This window comes from Caloenas nicobarica, chromosome Z, assembly GCF_036013445.1.
Source record: "Caloenas nicobarica isolate bCalNic1 chromosome Z, bCalNic1.hap1, whole genome shotgun sequence".
Lineage (NCBI taxonomy): Eukaryota > Metazoa > Chordata > Aves > Columbiformes > Columbidae > Caloenas > Caloenas nicobarica.
Genome location: NC_088284.1, coordinates 87,264,687 through 87,283,963, shown reverse-complemented (window position 1 = coordinate 87,283,963; position 19,277 = coordinate 87,264,687). Strand labels below are relative to the sequence as shown.

The 19,277-nt window shown below is 43.4% G+C and overlaps 1 protein-coding gene across 2 annotated transcripts in view; it reads right to left on the bottom strand.

Moving 5' to 3' along the window:
• VAV3 (vav guanine nucleotide exchange factor 3) overlaps nt 1-712 on the bottom strand; it is a 164,330-nt gene extending 163,618 nt beyond the window's left edge. Inside the window, exon 1 of one of the 2 annotated variants that reach the window (XM_065655754.1) lies at nt 506-712. In XM_065655754.1, the coding sequence (XP_065511826.1) occupies nt 506-709 (204 nt within the window). In that variant the 5' untranslated portion in view covers nt 710-712. The remainder of the gene's footprint in view (nt 1-505) is intronic. The other variant, XM_065655753.1, reaches the window with a different exon arrangement.
• Nucleotides 713-19,277: the final 18,565 nt, after the last annotated feature.

The following is a 19,277-nucleotide window of genomic DNA, read 5'->3' as shown; positions in this document are numbered from 1 at the left end:
ACGTTAAATATTCGCGTACACAAAAACGTTAAACGGCCGACTCCGGGGCGGCTGCGGGAACTTCTCCTCGGCACAACGGCCCGCTCGCGGCGGGGCTCGCGCAGGCTCCCGCCCGCGCGCCCGAAACGCCTCGCGCTGCAGGCGCGCGGAGCCCCCTCGGAGCTCTCGGGAGCCGCCCGCCCGGGGCTGCGCTGCCGCGGCCGGAGCTCTCGCTCACCGCCCGGCAGGAGCCGGCCCGCCCTCCGCAGCGGCGGCGGGGACCTGCGCCGGGCGCGGAGGCTCCGGGCCGGAGAGCGGCAGCGGCCGCGTCCAACTTCCCGCACGCCGCGGTTCCCGCTCCGCGCCGCCAGGAGCCGCAGGCGCGGCACGCGGAGACCCCGCGCGCGGCGCGAGGAGCGGAGCGGCCCCCGGCGCGCGGGCAGCGAGGGGCGCGCGGGCAGCGAGGGGCGCGCGGGCAGCGAGGGGCGCGCGGGCAGCGAGGGGCGCGGCGGCTCCGCGGTCGCACCTGGGACATCTGCGGGCGCAGGTTGATCTCCTTGAGGTTGATGGAGTGGCTGCGCAGGTTGTTGAGCAGCTGGCAGAGCAGGACGCCGTCGCGCAGCGTCTGCGCCAGGTCGAAGACCTGGGCCGTGTCCCAGGTCACCCGGTGGTTGGGCGGCAGCACCTTGCAGCTGATCAGCCACTGCCCGCACTGCTTCCAGGGCTCCATCCCCGGCACCGCGCCGCGATGCTGCGGCCGCGGCGGCCCCTGCTGCGCCCTCCTGCCGCCGCCACCGCGGCCGGCCCGGCCCGCCCCGCGCCACCCCCGTATCCGTGCCCGCCCCGGGAGGCGGGTCCCGCCCGCCCCCCCGCATCCTGCCTGCACCCTGCGCGCCCGCCGGTGGCACCGGCTGCGTGTCGCGGCTCCGCGGGCAGCTCGAGGCCGCCGTGGCCGAGGGGCGAGCGCGGGGCGCGGCCCATCGCGTTTGCTCTTGCGGCGCACCTGGGGTGGCAAAAACAAAGCACCTGCGGCGTACAAGCTGTAACAAGATGGCACAATGTTAGCTTCGGGTTAATTTTCAGTCTTCTATCTGTTCACTAAGAAAACAGCTAAACGCTCAGAAGAGGTCAAAGCAGAAAGCTGCCTGGCATTGTGGAAGATGCTCTCACAGCTATTTCTAGAAACGATAGAGAACATACCATTGTTTTCCCCTTTGTTCTCCCTTAAAGTATTTTGCACTAAATGACTTGAATTTTATTTGCACTTCAATAGTATTGAAAAAAATAATGTAATAGCTTCCAACATGCATTCAGGCAATTTTTTTTTTAATATACATACATGTGTGATTTTAAGTTACTAAAGGTGACAAACTTCAACAATAGACAATGCAAACATCAGAGTTCACAATATCTTCTGCATCTCAAAACCTATATTTCCTTTGGATTTCGGAAGCACAACTGTTTTTATCCTCTATTACAGTGGTTAATAAAATAAAATATTAAAAAAAAAATAAAAACCACAGACACAAACATCACCACACACAGAAAATGCTTTTCAAGTAAAATTAAAGGGTAATTCGGGGGGGGAGAACCCACAATCCAGGGTGAGAAAGCCTCCTAACAGTAAAAAACTAACATGACTATTAAAGACGGCCCACAACTATCCCTGGTTTTCACATCTCCTCTGTTAAAAGCACTTAACTGCTTTCTGAGATCAGAATAATCCCACAAATGCTTTTGATAATTTCTGAAAGAATTAATACAGAAGTTCTGGGAATTTATTGTAAAAACACACAAGTGATTTGCATGTTTCAGTAAGCTTAAAATGCTGCTTCACTTTTTAATTTTTTTTTAAACAGGTGATATGATTGCTATGCCAGGCATTTTCCTGAGCAGACAGTGGTATTAACTGTGGATCATGAGTGCAGGGCTGCAGAACATGCCACAGGACAGCTCACCACTTTGCATTGCAATCAGCCAAAAAGAAAAACATGGCCCCCAGAAAAGAAGGATCCAGCTCCAACATCTGTAACACCTGTGCCATCACCCAGCAGATGATGAGATGAGATAGGTGTGACTTACTACGTAATTAGAGGCAGAAATGTTGCTCAAGGACATCCGGGAACAGCATTTGGTTCTATTCCTCGAGATGCATAAAGTCTCAAGTAGCCAGCTTGGTTTTCAGACCTCTGCTTGTGTTAGCTGGGCTCACAGATTAAAGAGACTTCCAGCTCTGACCACGTACACAGGGAGCTCACAAAACTGCTTTGCACAAGCCTGGCCTGTCAGAGCCGAAAAGCATTTTAACAGAATACAAGCTCCAATTAGCAGTAAGTGGTTTTATGTGAATAAAAAGAGGGATCCTAGTTTCAAAGGATTGGTGGCAGTGCAGCTGAGCTTCGATTCTTTAAAATGACTCTTACATGGGAGAGCACCACCTCACGTTGAGCGGTCTCAGCAATGCGTCCTTCCCAGCGCTCAGCAGGTCCCTCCTGCTCCGTGTCTACCGTGCCAGGCAGCGCAGGCAACACGGCTCCCATTTCTCAGGAGAGATATAAATTCTCTATTTAACTACCTCAGCCCAAACACTTGGTCATCGGTAACAGGTCTCTCTGCCTACTCAGGACAACACTTTGAATGTTTTATGCCTGAGCAGCCTTCTGCCCTCCCTCCCCAACATAAACAGACTATCAAAAAAAAAAAAACCACCACCAAAAAACAAAAACTAACACAGACTGCTTTCAGCCAGGCAGAATTAGAGATAAATTAATTCCTAATTTAAATCAAAAGGGATTGAAATTAACAGCCTGCACTATGATCATTTGGATATCATCCATCGAAATGAACATCAGAGCAGTTTGATCAAGAAAAACGGTCTTGTTGTAACATAGTTTTAATCTGTGGTAAGTTAAATGTGAATTGATAAGAATTCAGTCGCACCCACAAGCTATCCACTCTCAGACTGAAAACAACCATAACGCTGAAGCAGATGCAGAAAAAAACCCAACAGATAAAAGAAAGACAAACCCATTTGCACTATGTTATTCACATCACCCCTTCAGCTGCCTCCAGCCAGGACCAGTGGTACAGCACCCTCAAAGCAACATCACCTGTTGGGATGCCTTTGTAGAGGCATCAGAAAACAAGCACTGTTCTGATTCATAAACAGCAAAAAAAAGAACTTCAGGCTAGTTCCTCAGATGGATCTAATCTTTTTACATGGTTTAACAGGAGCAATCCTACACTCCTTCATCCAAACTTCACATTCAAAGAATATGTATCCTTCAAAAGTGGTGGCTGGAATTTTAAATATCTTAAAAACCTACACTACAGTTTTAAATTATTTATAAGTCATAGGCTGTTATGCTGCAATATAAGAACTAAACTTCATTCCAAACACTTACGTTTGTTCATTTACTTTATCTCGTGTAATCAACCGAGTGACATTCCTCAAAATGGAGAAGAATCCATATATGCACATAAATTCCAGAAAGTTAGCTCTCTACAAAGAGTTACATGGTTGAGAGGAGGGAAGGGGCAAATGAATTCATAGCTGAAATTCATGGTCAGCACAGCCTTGCTAGAGCAGCAGGCTCCCTGCTACTGAGGTGCAGGAATATCTCCACATGCACTTCCCACCTTTCTTCCAGTACTCTGCACAACCTTCTTCACCTACTTTGTCCACAGTCATTTACTGGAAGGGATTCAATTTTCCTCTTAATGCTAAATTTGTTTGTGTTCAAGAGCTACTTTTACATTGACTTATTTTTTGCTATTAATAGATTTTAAAAAAACACCACACACCAAACACCCTATAGCTCAAATATCAAGTACTTTTAATGAACCAGCTGCTGAAGACATACTGGAAGTTTGAGCTATTTGCATCCTATTCTCCTCATACTCCAAAATTTGCTTATAGATCTGTCTGTTTGGAGGATCCTCTGGATTCAAAGAGAGGACGGTTTAAAAGTCACCTCGGTTCGTCTCCTCCAGTTTCACTGGCACGGATTGATACTCATGAACCTGACAGCTAGATCCCAGTTCAGATTGCTCAAAAGGTTCAATGTATGTCACACGCTTTTTTCCTTCATGCATCATTAAGCCATTTGCTGAAACAGTTTTATCTTTGGATTTTTTTATAAAGAAAACAGTAAAGTGTTGGACATACATTCCCACTTTCAAAATACTGCAAAGCAGCAACATAAATACAAAGAAAGAAATCTCTATCAAAAGAACAGCAAGTCTGAAAGAGAATTGTTCACCAAAAGGCACCTAAAAATAGCTTTTGCATGTTTTTTCTCTCCTTCCAGGAGACAACTGTCTTCTAACTGGAGACATCACCATAAACTTGTTTTCTTTTACCCTGTGTTGCATCCTATGAAGGTGGCAACTTTCCAACTCTCTTCTTGTTGCTTTATTTCAAAAAATAAACTCAAATGTTTTATAAGGGCACATTTGCAAGCTTTCTGAAATAATTATTTCCCACTGTCACCACACTTGCTGTGTTTAAATTATTTATATTGCTCAGGTTGAGGAAAATAAATAACATTAAAAAGAAATAAACCCGCAAAAGTACACACAGTCCCTCTTTTTCAATTACTGTTACAGATATAATAGTGCTCACGAGCCCTAGGCACAGACCCCCTCGGTGCAAGGTGCCACGCAAGTATAACCAAACAGTAAATCTCTTCCCAGAGAGCATCGCCCCTCACTTCCTTTTCCTACTTATTCACTCATGGGTTCATCGGTTCCGGCGCTTGCAGTTTTCCTGCCTTCTGATGGTTGCACTCATGTGCATGTTTGAATGCCACAGGGAGCAAGCAGTGCAAGCCCGAGAGAAGAGCTGCCCTCGTTCCTGGGTGCCAAGGCTCACGAATTGGCTGAGCCAGCCCTGAGCTCGTGCTCAGGGTGCCTCAATTAGACCCACTTCGTTATACCAATAGGAAAATTCAGTTACACATAGTCTGCAAGCGAGCGGGAACATACTGTCTTGTGTCTCAGCTCTTTGTATCTTCCTCCCGTTTGGAAATGCACCGGGCTACTGTGGCTCCTGGCCAGAAGGCTCCCTCGAGCTGCTCTCTGCTGGATGGGAAGAACAGGGAGGTAGCCAGAGTCCAGCTTTTCTCAAGTAGCCTGCTTGCAGTAAATGAGGGTAAGATTGCTGACCAGAATTCTTCAGTAATTTGTGTCTGCCGCTGAAAAAGAATATCAACAGGGATCAAGATCTCCCAGATGCATCCGGCTGTATTCTATAGCTATAGGCTCCGGTTTCAGAATTACTTCAGGAACTTTGCAGCAGAAAGTGAAAAAGCAGTGCTACTTCAAATCAACTGCTATTTTTTGGTAGTGTTATTGTGAAAAAAAACGCTGCAGATCAGATAGACTTTTAAAAAATAAACATTCTAAAATTTCAATCCTATCTGAATTTCAGAAAAGGATTCTATTTTACTTTGAAAAACTATTTCAAGTTTTCATGGAAAGAATCATAGACAAATGTCCTGAACTCTAGATGAAGCACTGAAAACAAAAGAAAAATTATAAAAAGTAAAATAATAAGTCGGGAGGGTGCATGGAATAGAGTGGAACAGGACTTTGTATTGAATTTACTTTTCAATAGACCTGAAAGATGCAGACAGACAGTACGATATATACATATGTATAGATCATTATAAACTGAGAGGAATTCTAAATGCTAACAGATCACAAGAACACCAAGATACTGGTTTTAGTATAAAATTGCCTGAATACATAAAATATATTTGAATGTTTGAGAAGCCTATTCAGTGACGCTGCAAGGGAAGATCCGTCTAGACCAGTCAATGTTAAAGCAAATGGACCGCCTAGCTCTAACCACCACCTACCAAATAACCATCTTAAGCCAATGTTTTCAACTCTTACCTCCCCTGCCAAAAACCTCCTTTTCATTTAAGTCAACACTTAAAAACTAAAATAGGATATTTGCTTTACAGAAGCCCAAGTTTCAGCTTTCCAAAAATCATTCGTACAAAAGGAGTAAGCTGATGATGTGCCACCTGTTTGTGCTGAACAAAATGGGAAGCAAGACTCGGCCAGTCAGCCTCTCACCTCCTGCCAGCGGGCAGCATGGCATTTATGACAAGGAAAACATTTAAGGTCAGAAAAAATAAAGGAAATTGTCATGTACTACTTTAAATATTTTAACCAAATAATTAAAACCACTATTTTTTTAAAGAATCCAAGCAATCTGAAACAGTAAGTAAAATCATAGCTTTCCTTGTGCCTTAGTAGGTCCTGTTAAATTTGCTTTGACATTTTTCAACACCTCTAAGTGATATACCTGTTTCTTACCCATTTCATCTCCATTTCTTAGCTTCCATAGGTTGTCTTCAACAGTCTGACAATGATTTTTAACTAGATCACAAGACAGGGTTACAAGAGAGCTGAAACCCCCCTCTTCGCTCAAGACAGAAGGAAAGGAGATTTTGACGAAAATAGTTTTTGTGGTCTCAGCTGACAAGAAAGTTATATTTTTATGAAAAGTCAAGGTGTTAAAGTGCATATAAGCAAGATGTGAATTGGAAAAGCTAGAAATTGGCATAAGTAAGCCCTAAACAAGGAAAAGCTGTTTTTATGTTTTCCTAGTGTATTTGAGACCCAGAACCAATAATCCAGAAAGATTTTCCTGCATTATTGGAAGAAGAGATCAATAACTGAAAGTGTGACACTTGCAAGAAACATTGTACTGTATAAGGTCTGAATATATGGAAATCGAGGGAAGAAAAAAAAAAAAAAACCACACACAAAAAACCCCAACCACCCACACACTTCACATTAAAATTAAAAAAACATCTCCACTCTACCTGAAGTTTGGAAAATCTGAAAAGTGCCATGCATGAAATATCTACTCAAACAGGGAAAGAATATCTAGAGTAATGTTTATAACTCTATTACTAACAGAATATTTCTTTCTAAATTAACAGTATTAGGCAATTGAATTTTTCATATCCTAAAAGAAAAATTTAGTATCAGGCTTTAGTCTTATGCTGTGTTAACTGTTACAGTAAATAGGACAGTCACATACGTTCTCTGAGACACTGTTCCAGTTTTCCACTTACAATGTTAGATCTCTTCTTACATATTAAACTAAGTTTGGTAAACGAAAGTTTCCTTTTATGCTTACAAGTCAAAAATATTAATGATTTTTAGTAACAAAACATTCAAATTTATTTTTAGTCAGCAGGGAAAATATTTCTAAACACTTCAGCAGGCAGTGCAGCCTCATCTCTAATGTTACCCATACTTGTCTTTCCTCAAGAATAATGAATATAAATATTTCAGAATATTCTGCTACCTCCTTTTTTTAACCTTTCGTAGGCGGGTGTACTTGGATATTGCTTGTCTAATGAGGCTGGGCCAGTGCTAGACTGCAGATCAGCAGAGGCTGAAGAGTTGGGTGGCTCTTTAGTCAACCCATTGGGATTGAATATGCAGCGGCAGGGACAACAGCACTGGATCAGGGCCTGAAAGTAATAGGAGCCATGAACCCTTGTCTTCAGTTCAGAAAAATAAGCCATCACAAGCAGAGGCTGCAATTTTCAGAACTGTCTTGTAAATGTTGTGCACTTCTATTTCTGCAGGCTCAGTTCTAGAGTTAGTGGGAGATCCCACTCTCCTCCAGGCCAAGAACATTTCTTCCATTCTGAAAGAAACCAGATCTCACCCCAAACCTTTCATTTTAATGCCTAGGATCCCCACTTTGGTTGAAGTCAGTAGTATCTGTGACTGCTAGTAACCTAGGTTATAAAGTTGTGTATGCAAATTAGACACCTCATTAAAATAATGTCTAGTAGCATCTTAAATCATATCAAAGATCACTGACAGACAAGAAAACAACAGACAGAAATTATATTCTATCTCGAGACATCAAGTCCCACCCACTATGCTGATATCAAAACTTCCTCAATCCTGGTTGAGATATATTACTCTTGAGATAAAACTATCCAGGTGAAATGATGATTTAGAAATGAAAACATTTAGATTCAGTTCTACCATATAATGTCAGAAATGAAATATGGTAGGCGTCTGCCAATTTAAGGCATTTGAGATTTACCCATCTCAAAGTAGGAATCACCACACACGAGCGGTATGACCTGCATGAGCTGTCTCTCTGCATGCAGCGGTGGAAAACTGGCTTTGTAATACCTGAATAAAGACAAAGAGCTGCACAACAAAGTTTCTCAGTGGTTCATTTAAAGGTATGTTTCATCTTAAAAGACAATAAAACTGCTAAGATAACATACATGGAGAAGACAGAACTTGCTTTAGTAGGAAGGTGCATTTACAGTTTAGGTTTATGTTCAGCTGAGATCAGAGGAGTCCATGTGGCAAACCCAAGTTGTAAAACTATTTTACCCTCTTACCTTTTTTCTTACAACACCATACTAGGACTAAGATAGGAATGAAGGTCCATTACTGGCTGCATAAATTCCAACAGCTACCTCTGGCTTATCCGTAAATCTGTATTGTGCTCTGTGGGCCACCATCTCACCTACGGGAGAGTGCAGGATTGCAAAAGAACAGCTCACTGAAGACATCAAAACTGCCCTTTAGCATTCCGCAGTAAAGAAATCATACCCGCTGATAGGATGCAGGTTATTTTGAAGGCACGAGGACAATATAAACACAACTTGCCTTAAAGAGCTTGCCAAGATAATATGAACTTCAGCCCAGTAAGATTGCTGTAAGCCAAAGATGTGACCACCCAAAGACAGAACCATAACAGATCTTTCTACTAAAAATTGATTTAGTAGACAAAACTGAGAAAAAATGCACTGTCCAAGTATTGCTTAACCTACCTCCCATTTTTGTTCTTCCATGTTTCCTGCAATCAGACCTTCTTGTATAACAATTTGTACACAAGGTTCAACCAAAAAAATGGAATTAAACAAGCTGCGTACCATACTACAGCACTTCCCTCATCCTGTATAGAAGACCACCTTACAAAACAGCATGAGAATGCAAATACTCTAGGCACAATTTTAATGGCAACAAATGCTTAGAATAGATATCAGAAAGTTTCACGTCCAATTAGATAAACTGATGCAAAGTATTTTTAACGGAGTAAAAACCACACCAGTAACAGAAAGACACAAGTACGACCAGCACAAATCCATGCCCAGCAAAGCCGGTCTGTCAGCGTGAACTACAGCAAAATCTGAGGCTGCAACCACAAACAAGGTATTTTCACTCACTCCAAGGGAGAGTTGTTCCTACTAATTCCCTTCTCAAATAGCTACAGTAATATGTATTGCCTCCTTCACTGGATTTACAAGTAGGATGCACAAAAGAACACAGGCTGAATTACAGGGTTTGTTTTGCTAGCTTTTACTTCCCTTTTTCCCAGGGAGATACCGAAGGGCAGACGAAGCCTGGGCAGGGGCCAGGCAAAGATCTGGCAGCAGAGAAGCTGTGCTGGGATCCAGGTCCTGGAGCAGGAGCCAAGTCTGACCAGGCAGGAGTTCCAGCACAGGCTGACCACCAAAAAGCCCCCGAGGAGATGCAGAGTAAAGCAGCAACCAGCCCCACAAGCCGGTCCTTAGTCTCCTGGGAGACTAATGGTGGGCAGGTGGCCCAACCAGAGCTTAACTGCTCAGGAAGCCCCGACAGCCAGTTACGCTAAACCAAACCTCCTCAAACAGGATTCACATGGGCTTACAAATGTCCTTGTTGAGCGCCTGAGTGAATTCAGCTTAGGTTAAGCTCGCCTAAAGCCTGTTCTTGGAGCGTTTGGGGCTGCAAAAGATGTTAAAATACTGCAGACAAAAGCAAGGCAGGTATATATAGAGAGAGGTAGACATCACTGATCTCACACAAAATTATTAGTTGTTCTAATCAAGGTGATTGGCAAGTCTTTACAAATTCATCTGCCCTGCTAGTTTATCAAGATCATCTTCATATGGAAATAAGGGGGGTTTTTATTTCAAATACTTTTTGTGTTATAAATGCAGTTATACAAGGATTTGTACTGATGCAGTACTATTCAAATGATGGCTACTACACTGATAATCCGCGCCTTTTAACTTCACCAGCTGTGACACTCCCTGTAGCAAGAGACAGCAGAAATAAGGACAGCAATCACTCAGGAGCTGTTGTTTGCAGGTGGTGCATATGCTAAGAGTCTGCCATGAATCTGAAAAGACAGAAGGATGTTTCAACCACCCGGGTGGTGAAATGTGCTGTTTTAGCTCAGCTGATAAGGTGCTATTCAGCTGCTGCTAAACTGGCTAAACATTGCCTTGCATGACAATTTCTAATTATGAGATCCCAACTTGTAGCTCAGAAACGCAGCTGGGTGTGCAAGGGTGAGAGAGAGAATTTACAAATTCACTAATCTAAAAAGGAAAGGATACAAAATGAATGGACAGGTACAATTATATGCTTACAGTGTCATTTTCCTCTGCAATTAAAAATTAAATGTTTTCGATAGTATGACCAGTCTACCACCATTTTCTCCATAATTAGAGTGTGGAAAATGTTGAGTTGTATAGATCTAAGCGAGCAAATTCCTTTTCTGGGCAGGAACAACATTGGAAATATTTGGTGTGGCTTTTCAGCCCTTCTTTCAGAGGTCTCCTTTGCCACTCCTGGGTCGAAGCTCTGTGGCACAGCCCGCAGCCACACCGGGAGGTGGCTCCTGCCCACCCGCGCTCTGTCAGCTCCCGGTTGGCGGCACAAGCCTTTAGCAAAAGAGTTTAGCAGATGTCAGCCTCCAGTTGTGTGGGATTATATGCTGAAGACAGTCTTGTCCTTGCCTTGGCTGCAGGCTGTGGGATGCTATTGGTACCTAGCTGCAGAGCCGAGCTGGCCTTTTGGGTGTCACATTTCTCAGTAGCGAACACTCAAAAAATGCAGGACTGGAGAGGCTGGTAGTCCTCTGCTGCAACAGTCACCATCCAAGAGGCTCAAATTTCTGTTTAATTTAGAATTAACTAGACTTTTATATTTCTTGGCATACGAAAGGTGCCTGTTTAAATTTATGTTGGAATTTCAGTGCCCATGAAAGCAAGTGTCTGATTTTTTTTCCCATTTTGAGGATAAACTGCTCGTGGAGTTTAGCATAAATCTCAGTTCCCCCTCAGCAACCTCATCTAGCACATGTGGTTTTCGTAGGCGTTTGGTTTGGGTTTTTTTTCCTAGAAGGGGGGTGGGAAGCCTGGGGGCAACACCCAGAAAAACTCATTTAAGTGACGTGTTCAAAGCCAGGCAGTTGGGTGGCTGGCTGCCCAGCCGTGTAATTACGTTGTGTTCAGGGCCCGCTGCTAACGATCCCTCTGTATGCGTTAAGGGCACTTCTAGATATTGAGATAAATGCATCCCTGGTGAAAAGTGCTAATTTCAATACAGTTATACTAGGCATGAATTTGAGTCACTATGTCCTTTTAAAATGAGCCAACTGGGATTAGTTACAGGAATGCAGTTAAGCTCAGATAAAACACTTAGCAAGATCAAGGCCACTGCTGGATCACAACTGCAACGGAGAAAAACAAATGTATTAACCAGCTGCTAATCAAACATATTAAAATGAATAGCAATTATCAGTATTAGCTATTTGTAACAGCATGCTCATGCTTGGACCTCAGATACCTTAAACAATCTGGAAGCTCAGCATAATGATTACTCTAAAAGGGGGGAGAACCCATGTTGATAATGGTTGTTATGAGACACTAAGGTTTTAAGCAGATGGTAAAAAGTGTCAGTCTGAGGCAAAATATAGATTTCTCTGCTGTTGAATAATTAATGAAAAACTCCTTCCCCATTATAGCCACTGTAACTCCCTGACTGTTTGAATAGTCTCCATTTAATAAGCCTCATGCATATGAGCTCAAGTCACCTCTTACAATCAGATTTCTTTTCCAAGGCTGATTTCCGTTGTGCTTTCTTCCTCTCCTGATCCTTTTCCATAGGACAAATTCTGTTGTGTCTAATCAAGCAGAGCATCCAGTGAAAGCAATCAAGGTAGTTTGATTTGGCAGTGCAGCCGTTATTAGGGAAATCCTGACCCCACTGAAGTCAGATAGAGCCTTGACATTGACTTCAGCCACGCAGACATGCCGTATCCTGAGTTGTCCGTTGTAATTGGATTATATCCTTCTGCTGGTTTACACCAAGACAAATGGGAGTTTTCTCACAAATAATTTTCTTTTTAAGCGTTGGAATACATCATTTGGAAATGTTCCAATACACCTGAACTAAAAAAATAAATCATGCAACCAGCACTAATTTCAGGGATATTATTCTAACATTTAGATTTTCTTATCATGCAATGGCCTATTAGCTGCTGCGAGCCAGATCCTGCCTGAAATTAAATCTTAAATCTTTTCGTGGAGATTGCATGGTAGCAGATTTCTTTGCATAATACTCTCAGCTTGCCTTCAAACATGTGCTGCATAAATAGCTCAGGGAAAAGGAAACAAACTCAAAGTCACACTCATGAATGATTTGATCATGCTATTCAGGGTTTGCCAAACTCCCTGATTTTTCCACAGAAAAAAAGAGGTTTCCTAATGCCCTACAATCACAGCAAATTCCCTCCAGAGAAATCCCAAAGCTGACAATCTGCATTCCCTTGCAAGGCACAGCCAGGCGAACAAAAGACATCTGATACAGGTGATTCTGAACAATGCCAGTGCAGAACATGTAGCCATTCGCAGTCTCAGGGAAATACCTGGTATTATAGGCTGACTGGCTTCAACTTTCTAAAAAGGAAAAGCACCTGACATAATGCTGCTGCAAATTTATAGAAGTAAGACACATTATTTAAAGGTAGTGTTCCTAAGTGTAAGGTTTTCCTTGCTGCACCTTGCCTGGAGGCTCCCGCACGGTTCCCGGATGGGCACGGCCAGCCGGGCTGTACATCCCAGGGATAAACAAACCTGCTGGATACAAGGTCAAGACAAGTGTTGCTCAGGACCAAACTGCAGAGGCAGAAAGGACACCAGGAACTAACCTGGTCCCTACGTACCACACTTTGGGTGTGAGTCTGCAATAATCCTGCCTTTCATCATGTGAGCTCACAGCAAGGCTGTGGGATTGTCACAGGAAAGAGTCTCGCTTATGAAACAAAGTTCATGTTGAAAATAAAGAAAAGATTATTTGAAACCTCGCAGTCATCACATTTTATGTCTAAGAACACTGTTAGTATGAGGTGCTACCTAACTCACATGAGTGAAGTGTGGGCAGTCTTGAAGTCGATCAATGTTCAATGATCAATGGTCTCACTTCGGCAGTATTGACCTTGAGTCCTAAGCACAATGGATGACAACCACCAGGTACTTATTTAAAAATGAAACAGCACAGACGAACCCAGGACTTCTCAAAAATCAAAAGGCACAGAAACTTCTGGAAATGGCTGTGGAGGAAGAAGCCTTTAAAGTGCCACACAAGTGTACTTCATTCAAGTATCATAAAATGCCATTTGAATAGCCAAAAACTGAAACAATTATTCTAATAAAAAGTAAATAAATGAAAATCAAAAATATTTAAATGCAAGGCCAGGAAATGAGCTGAGAGATAAGGGTTTGTCCATTATCTGTTGGGGCACAGGCAGTTTTTACCGGTGCGTGACAGCATCCTTCCTCAGCTGAATTTGCAGGGGAGACAGGGATGCTTTTGTCGTGAGCCCGACTGCATCTTTGACACATGATCTGCCCAAAGCATGAGTGATGACCTACTTCCAACCTCTGCTCATTGTGTGTATTCGGTACATTCCTGGCATTGTTCAGCCCCGTCAAGTATTACTAAGGTATGAAACAGGGACCACTTTGCCTTTTCTTGGTACTACGTTCAGCTCTAAAAGCCCATTGATTCAGTAGCAACAACAATAACAAACTCAGGCAATAACCTGCACCCAAATGTTGCAGAAAACAACAACAAACTTCACATGAAATTTTCAGCTACAGTGCAAGGGATTGCTCAAGGAGGCTACAGCTAAAAGCTGCCCTTTTTCCATATTGACCACACACAGTTTTAAAGTGCTGTTCAGAAAGACAAGTGGGGTTTTGTTGTCCACTCTGATTCGCCAAAGTTAGTTAATGTTTCAAAGCAAGAGCTACAAATTCTCAAGATAATTTAATTACTGCCCCTTCTGACCCTGAAAGCTCATCCCTCCAGGTACCACTGGACCCCTTACAGGCCGCCCAAGCAGAAGGGTGTACACAGCAAGCACGGACACCTGCATCAGCAGAGAATCAGCTTCTTTGATAAAGGAGTGCTCGAAACATGAAGAATAAAAGGTTATTGTACTGAATGTAGGGAGATAATTAGTTTTACTGTAATCACAAGCATTTTTGGATATTTAAATGAATCTATTGATGAAGATAACGGAATTGCTTCTTAGGAGATACTTTATGTTAGTTATCATCAGAAACGGTAAAAAGGGGTGGCAGGTATGACTACAAAAGAAATGAGTGTTACATTTGCATACTTGCCACAGAAATCACTTAGGAGCATGCAGTGAACAGAGGAGAGATGCATGATACTCCTTCATAGGATATTGTGATAATTTTTCAAGCCAAAATTCTTCCTAGACCCAGTATATTATGGTAGATGAGCATATAAATGTGCAGTTTACCATTTCATAGTGCATTGCTTTCCTTTTACTTACTCACACCACATCATGTTTACAAACAGACATTATACTTTGAATCTCTTGGGGTGAATGTAGAAGATGAAGAAGTGACAACTTGGGAATGTGTTTATTAAGCAATGCGAAACATCTGCTTCTGTCTTTCAACACACACTTTATATATTCACAGGAGACACAAATTTATATTTACTTCACAGTTACACCTACTGAGCTATTACAACTATTAAACCAATTATAAATTGTAGTGCAGGGATGGAGCTGTTTCCTTAACCACCAAGGTATTTGGTGTGTGTAGAGCCCTGTCTGTCTGATGCCTTCACAGCATGTTTCCACGCCTCGCCGCCTCAGCCAGAAGATCCCTGGGGAGCAACTTTCTCTCTACCTTGAAGAAATTCTGCTGTTATTAAGAATTGTTAGTCCTTCTATGTTTTCAAATTCTGTTTATTTATAAAATGCTGTAAAGGATGTGGTGCTTTTCACAAGTTGGTACTTCCCCTGTACTAACCTGCTGGCAAACACATAGAGCATACATGAGTGCTTATCTTCAAGGGCAGGAGCAATCCTGCTCTGTACAGTGACTTCAGCAAAACTCTCTTAAACACTATTATTAGACTTTGAGCTCTGAGGGCTCCTTTTACTCATCTGCTCTGTTACTACACACCCTTTTTATGGCTGAACCAGCTTACAGAGATTTGCTTTTATCACTGACAAGAATGGAAGCTTAATATTATTAATATCAGTTCAATACAGTCAGTGTATGGAAGGAAGGAAGGAGAATTAGCTGCCCGAATTATTTTCATTGATCATCACATTACTTTCCACAGCAATGATACAATATTGTGATGCTATAATATAGCAACAACACAATATAGCTTTCAATACCTTCTCTGATTCCCAACGCTCACTCCCACTATGGGTGCTAGTACAGAAATTCCTCCAGTCCTGGCATTAGATGTAACAGAAATGCCCCTTACACATCTCTCACAGAGGCAAAAAGCCACTGCTTGGGCACAGGGCTGGTGCAGCTCCTGCCCTCGCCCCTGCAGGAGTTGGCACAGCCCACAGGACAAGGTGACAACACAGTTCTGCTGCTGCTGCTGAGCAGCTTTGCACAGCTCTGCCGCCGCTAACGCATCCAGCGCGGATCCCCCCAGGGGGAGCAGCAAGGGCAGCTCTGCGCCCACTCCTCTCACCTCACAGCCACTCGAACTGCTGTCCTGCTCCCCATGCAATCCCAACCAGCGGTTACACAGCAATACCTGCCTGTGGTCTAGCCGTACTCCTGACTTCAGAAAACAAAAATAGACACAAAAACCGCCACGTTTTTTCCTGCGTTAGCTCTGACAAATAGAGAGCTAGGGTTGAAGGGTCTCTAGAGTTTGACAGTAGCTAAACAAAAGCAACCAAATAAAAGACGACATGTATAAAGCTAATAAAAAAGACAAGGTAAAAGCACATATACCAACGATTTCTTACAGTAAAGAAACTCTATTTTCATCCATGAAATAACATGAATTTAAATTATTTGGGGAAGCGACCATCTTCTAATAGACAGATTGCATATTTAGGACTTATAAGAGATTGAAAGTGAAAATTACGCTAAAATTGTTGGGGAATGTAAATCCTTGTTTAATTGACGCTGCAGGAGCTGCCAGGAATAATTAATAAGGCTAAATTTAACTGCTCTGGCAGTATATCCCTTTCAGATGCAGATCGTTTTGGCCAAAGCCCAGGCGATCTGAGGCAGGTCCATCTTTCTAGTGCTGCCAGGGCAGACTGGAGCTGGGGGAGAGGTGAGCTGGGTTTCTTGCTTCAGAGAAGCTGCAACCATTTTGTATAAAAGGATGCTGAAAAGTAGCTCCTCTGCTATAAGGTGCTGTTTCAGGCTGAAAACTCTTTTCAGCCCAGCTGCAAACCGGTGAAACCAGATGAAACCAAACAGGCGAGTTTACCATCCCCTGCTGCGCTTTGGTGTATGAGCTCTTGTTGAACTCGCGTGTTCAGCTCAGGAAGGAAAGCAAACCCAGACACAGTGCAGCTGAGCGATGGAGGGTGAGAGGTGCTACCCCGCTTCGGGTGTGAGGGAACTTGGTTTTGTGAGACCCAAAGACGCGAGTGACCTTTTTAGCACAGCCTAAAGGTCTGTTTCACCTAATTTCCTGTCTCTTACAGCTATGTGGGCGAAAGAGCAGAAGAAACAAGTATAAACTTGTTATCCCCTAATTTCATTTTAACACTCTCCTCCTGTGAGAAGTTCAGGTATCCAGAATAATACTGTTGTATTAAGAAATGACAAACAAGTTGCGGAAGACGCACTGGGATCCAGGCAATCTAACCTGATGCCTTCAGCTGCCCCTACCAAAATCTGCCTGAGATGCCACCTTTAGCACTTGAGGTGTGATTAGTGCATCCTTAAATTTGAAGACAAATCAAGCTTTCAGCGGGACACGTGCATGGCAATCCAGATGGCTGAGCAGCACCTTCAGCACAGCAGCATCTCAGAAAAACCTCAGCTCCAGCAGCAATTCAGAGGAGAAAAACAACCTGCCAGTCATGGCAGCAGGTCCTAACCTGGGTGTTAGATCATCGACTCGTTTTGTGATCTACAACAGGAAAAGATGACTCCAAAGCTCATCTCTGTTAGCTGGCAACCACCAGCCCTGTCCCATGCACAACCTCAGCTTCTTCTTTCCCTACTGTGTAATTAAAGAGAAATAAAAAGAGCAAAAGAATGACCCATAAAAGCCAATGGAGTGGTAGCTGACAAATAATTGCATTCACATTAATTACCACAGTGTTTGTCCGCAGGAGAAAGAGCCAAGCAGTTTTATTATTGTTCAACCACCAGAAATAGTGCAAAGCTCATATTTGTATGATACATGCAACTGTTCTTCAAGGTACAATGAAGAAAAGAAATACTCATAGCAAAGACTGTCTTGCACAAGGTAAGGAAATTTATATTTTGATCCACAGCAGGAGAAGAAAAGGCCGCAGCCATAGAGCTAGTTGTCTGAGCATCTAGGGAGCAACTATAAAACAGCAAGAGTTTTAAATTATTTTAGCACTCCATTTAAGAAATACTTTAAAATCCAGAACAAACCATCCCTACTCAGAGAGAAAATTTGGTTTTGTGGTTAAGATGAAACTGGAAATTCAAGACACATGTTAATTCCTAGTCTGCATGACATGGGAGTAATTTGATTCTCTGTGTCCCAGTTCCTCACCTATAAAATAAAGCTGAAAATATTACCTTTTCTTTTTAAAGGCACTGCCTTTTAGGTTATTAGCTCACAGAGCAGGTATTACATCTTACTTTGTATTAGGTACAGCATTCAGAATAAAGATGCTATAATGTCAAATGGGCAAGCCTATGCTAAAAACTTAAATTTATATGGTAAGATATTAATTTTAACCAAATTCCTTGTCTTGTCACGTGTTGCTTGGGATGTACTGACTTAAAGACAGTAATAGCACTGTACCTATGTTCCTCGTACCATAATAAACTTCGGAAGAAAAACTTACCAGAAAAACTAGCTGTGAAACTGAAAGAGAACAAGAGCTGAAGTATGATTGTAAACCTTACATTGACACCAGCAACAGCTTCAGCTCACTCATACAAGCTGTAATTTTCAGAACTGAGCTTTTTACTTTAAGCTGCTCCATCAGCGACTGCCACTGCCATTCCACCTCCCCAGTCAGCATCCTGCTGTCTTGCCCTCTCCTGCATCTCACCCCCCGCATCTGTACCAGCTTGTGCACCCAGCGTGCTGTAACACCATCCAGGCAGCCAAAAGCCAGAGGGTTACACGGGAGGGAAGGAAGCAGGGGCCTGCAGGAGGGAAGGGGAGCAGCCTTGCACACCCCCTGCAGAAGCATTGCTTTGCTGCCTCCCTCGCTCAGGAGCGTGGGCTCTTGCCGGAGCTGACTTTGCCCCGCTCCTCATCATCCCTCCAGTGTGGACATACCCCGCCAAGAGGAGGATGTCTGCCCCTTCAAACTGCTGCTCTAAACCCTACAAAACCTCTGTCCTCCACGCCTAGAAACTCAGCTGTCAGCCTGAACATGTAGGGTTTCCACGCACTCGCATGTTACTTTGCATGTTTCAAGCCAAGGTCCCACCAAACCAGCACCATCTCTCCAGGCCCAGCTGCTCCATGGGCAGCAACCGGCCTCAGCTCCAGGGGCAGCTGTGGACACTGGCTGCTCTCCTCTCAGAGGGATGGCCTGGCTCCTCTCCAGGGGGTTTTTCTGGCTAACCCTGACTTTAACAGGGTTGCCTATGGCACATTATGCCATATCATAGCCAGGGTCTTTGCTTCCTTCCAAAACAGTCACTCCTTGTGGGCTGAGTGCACGGCTTGAAGCACATGCAACGGTTCCCATTCCCACCCAGATTACTAGAAAGACTGCAAGTGTTTCCACGTGGATTGCAATAGCTGACTGCTGAACTAGCCTGGCATCTTGAGCTGTTAAATTCCCTGTCAGCGACTTCTAGGGACAGTCCTGCTTCTACCTTCAAATTAATTTGTCCATTCAGAGCTCCAAACTGGATCTCAAACCCAGATTTCATGTGTATGCAAAACAGGCTAATCAGTTAATTTATAAGAGGAACTGTAAAGGTCTGGACAGCTGACAATACAAGCTAAATAATAATTCAGACAAACACTGTCTGCCT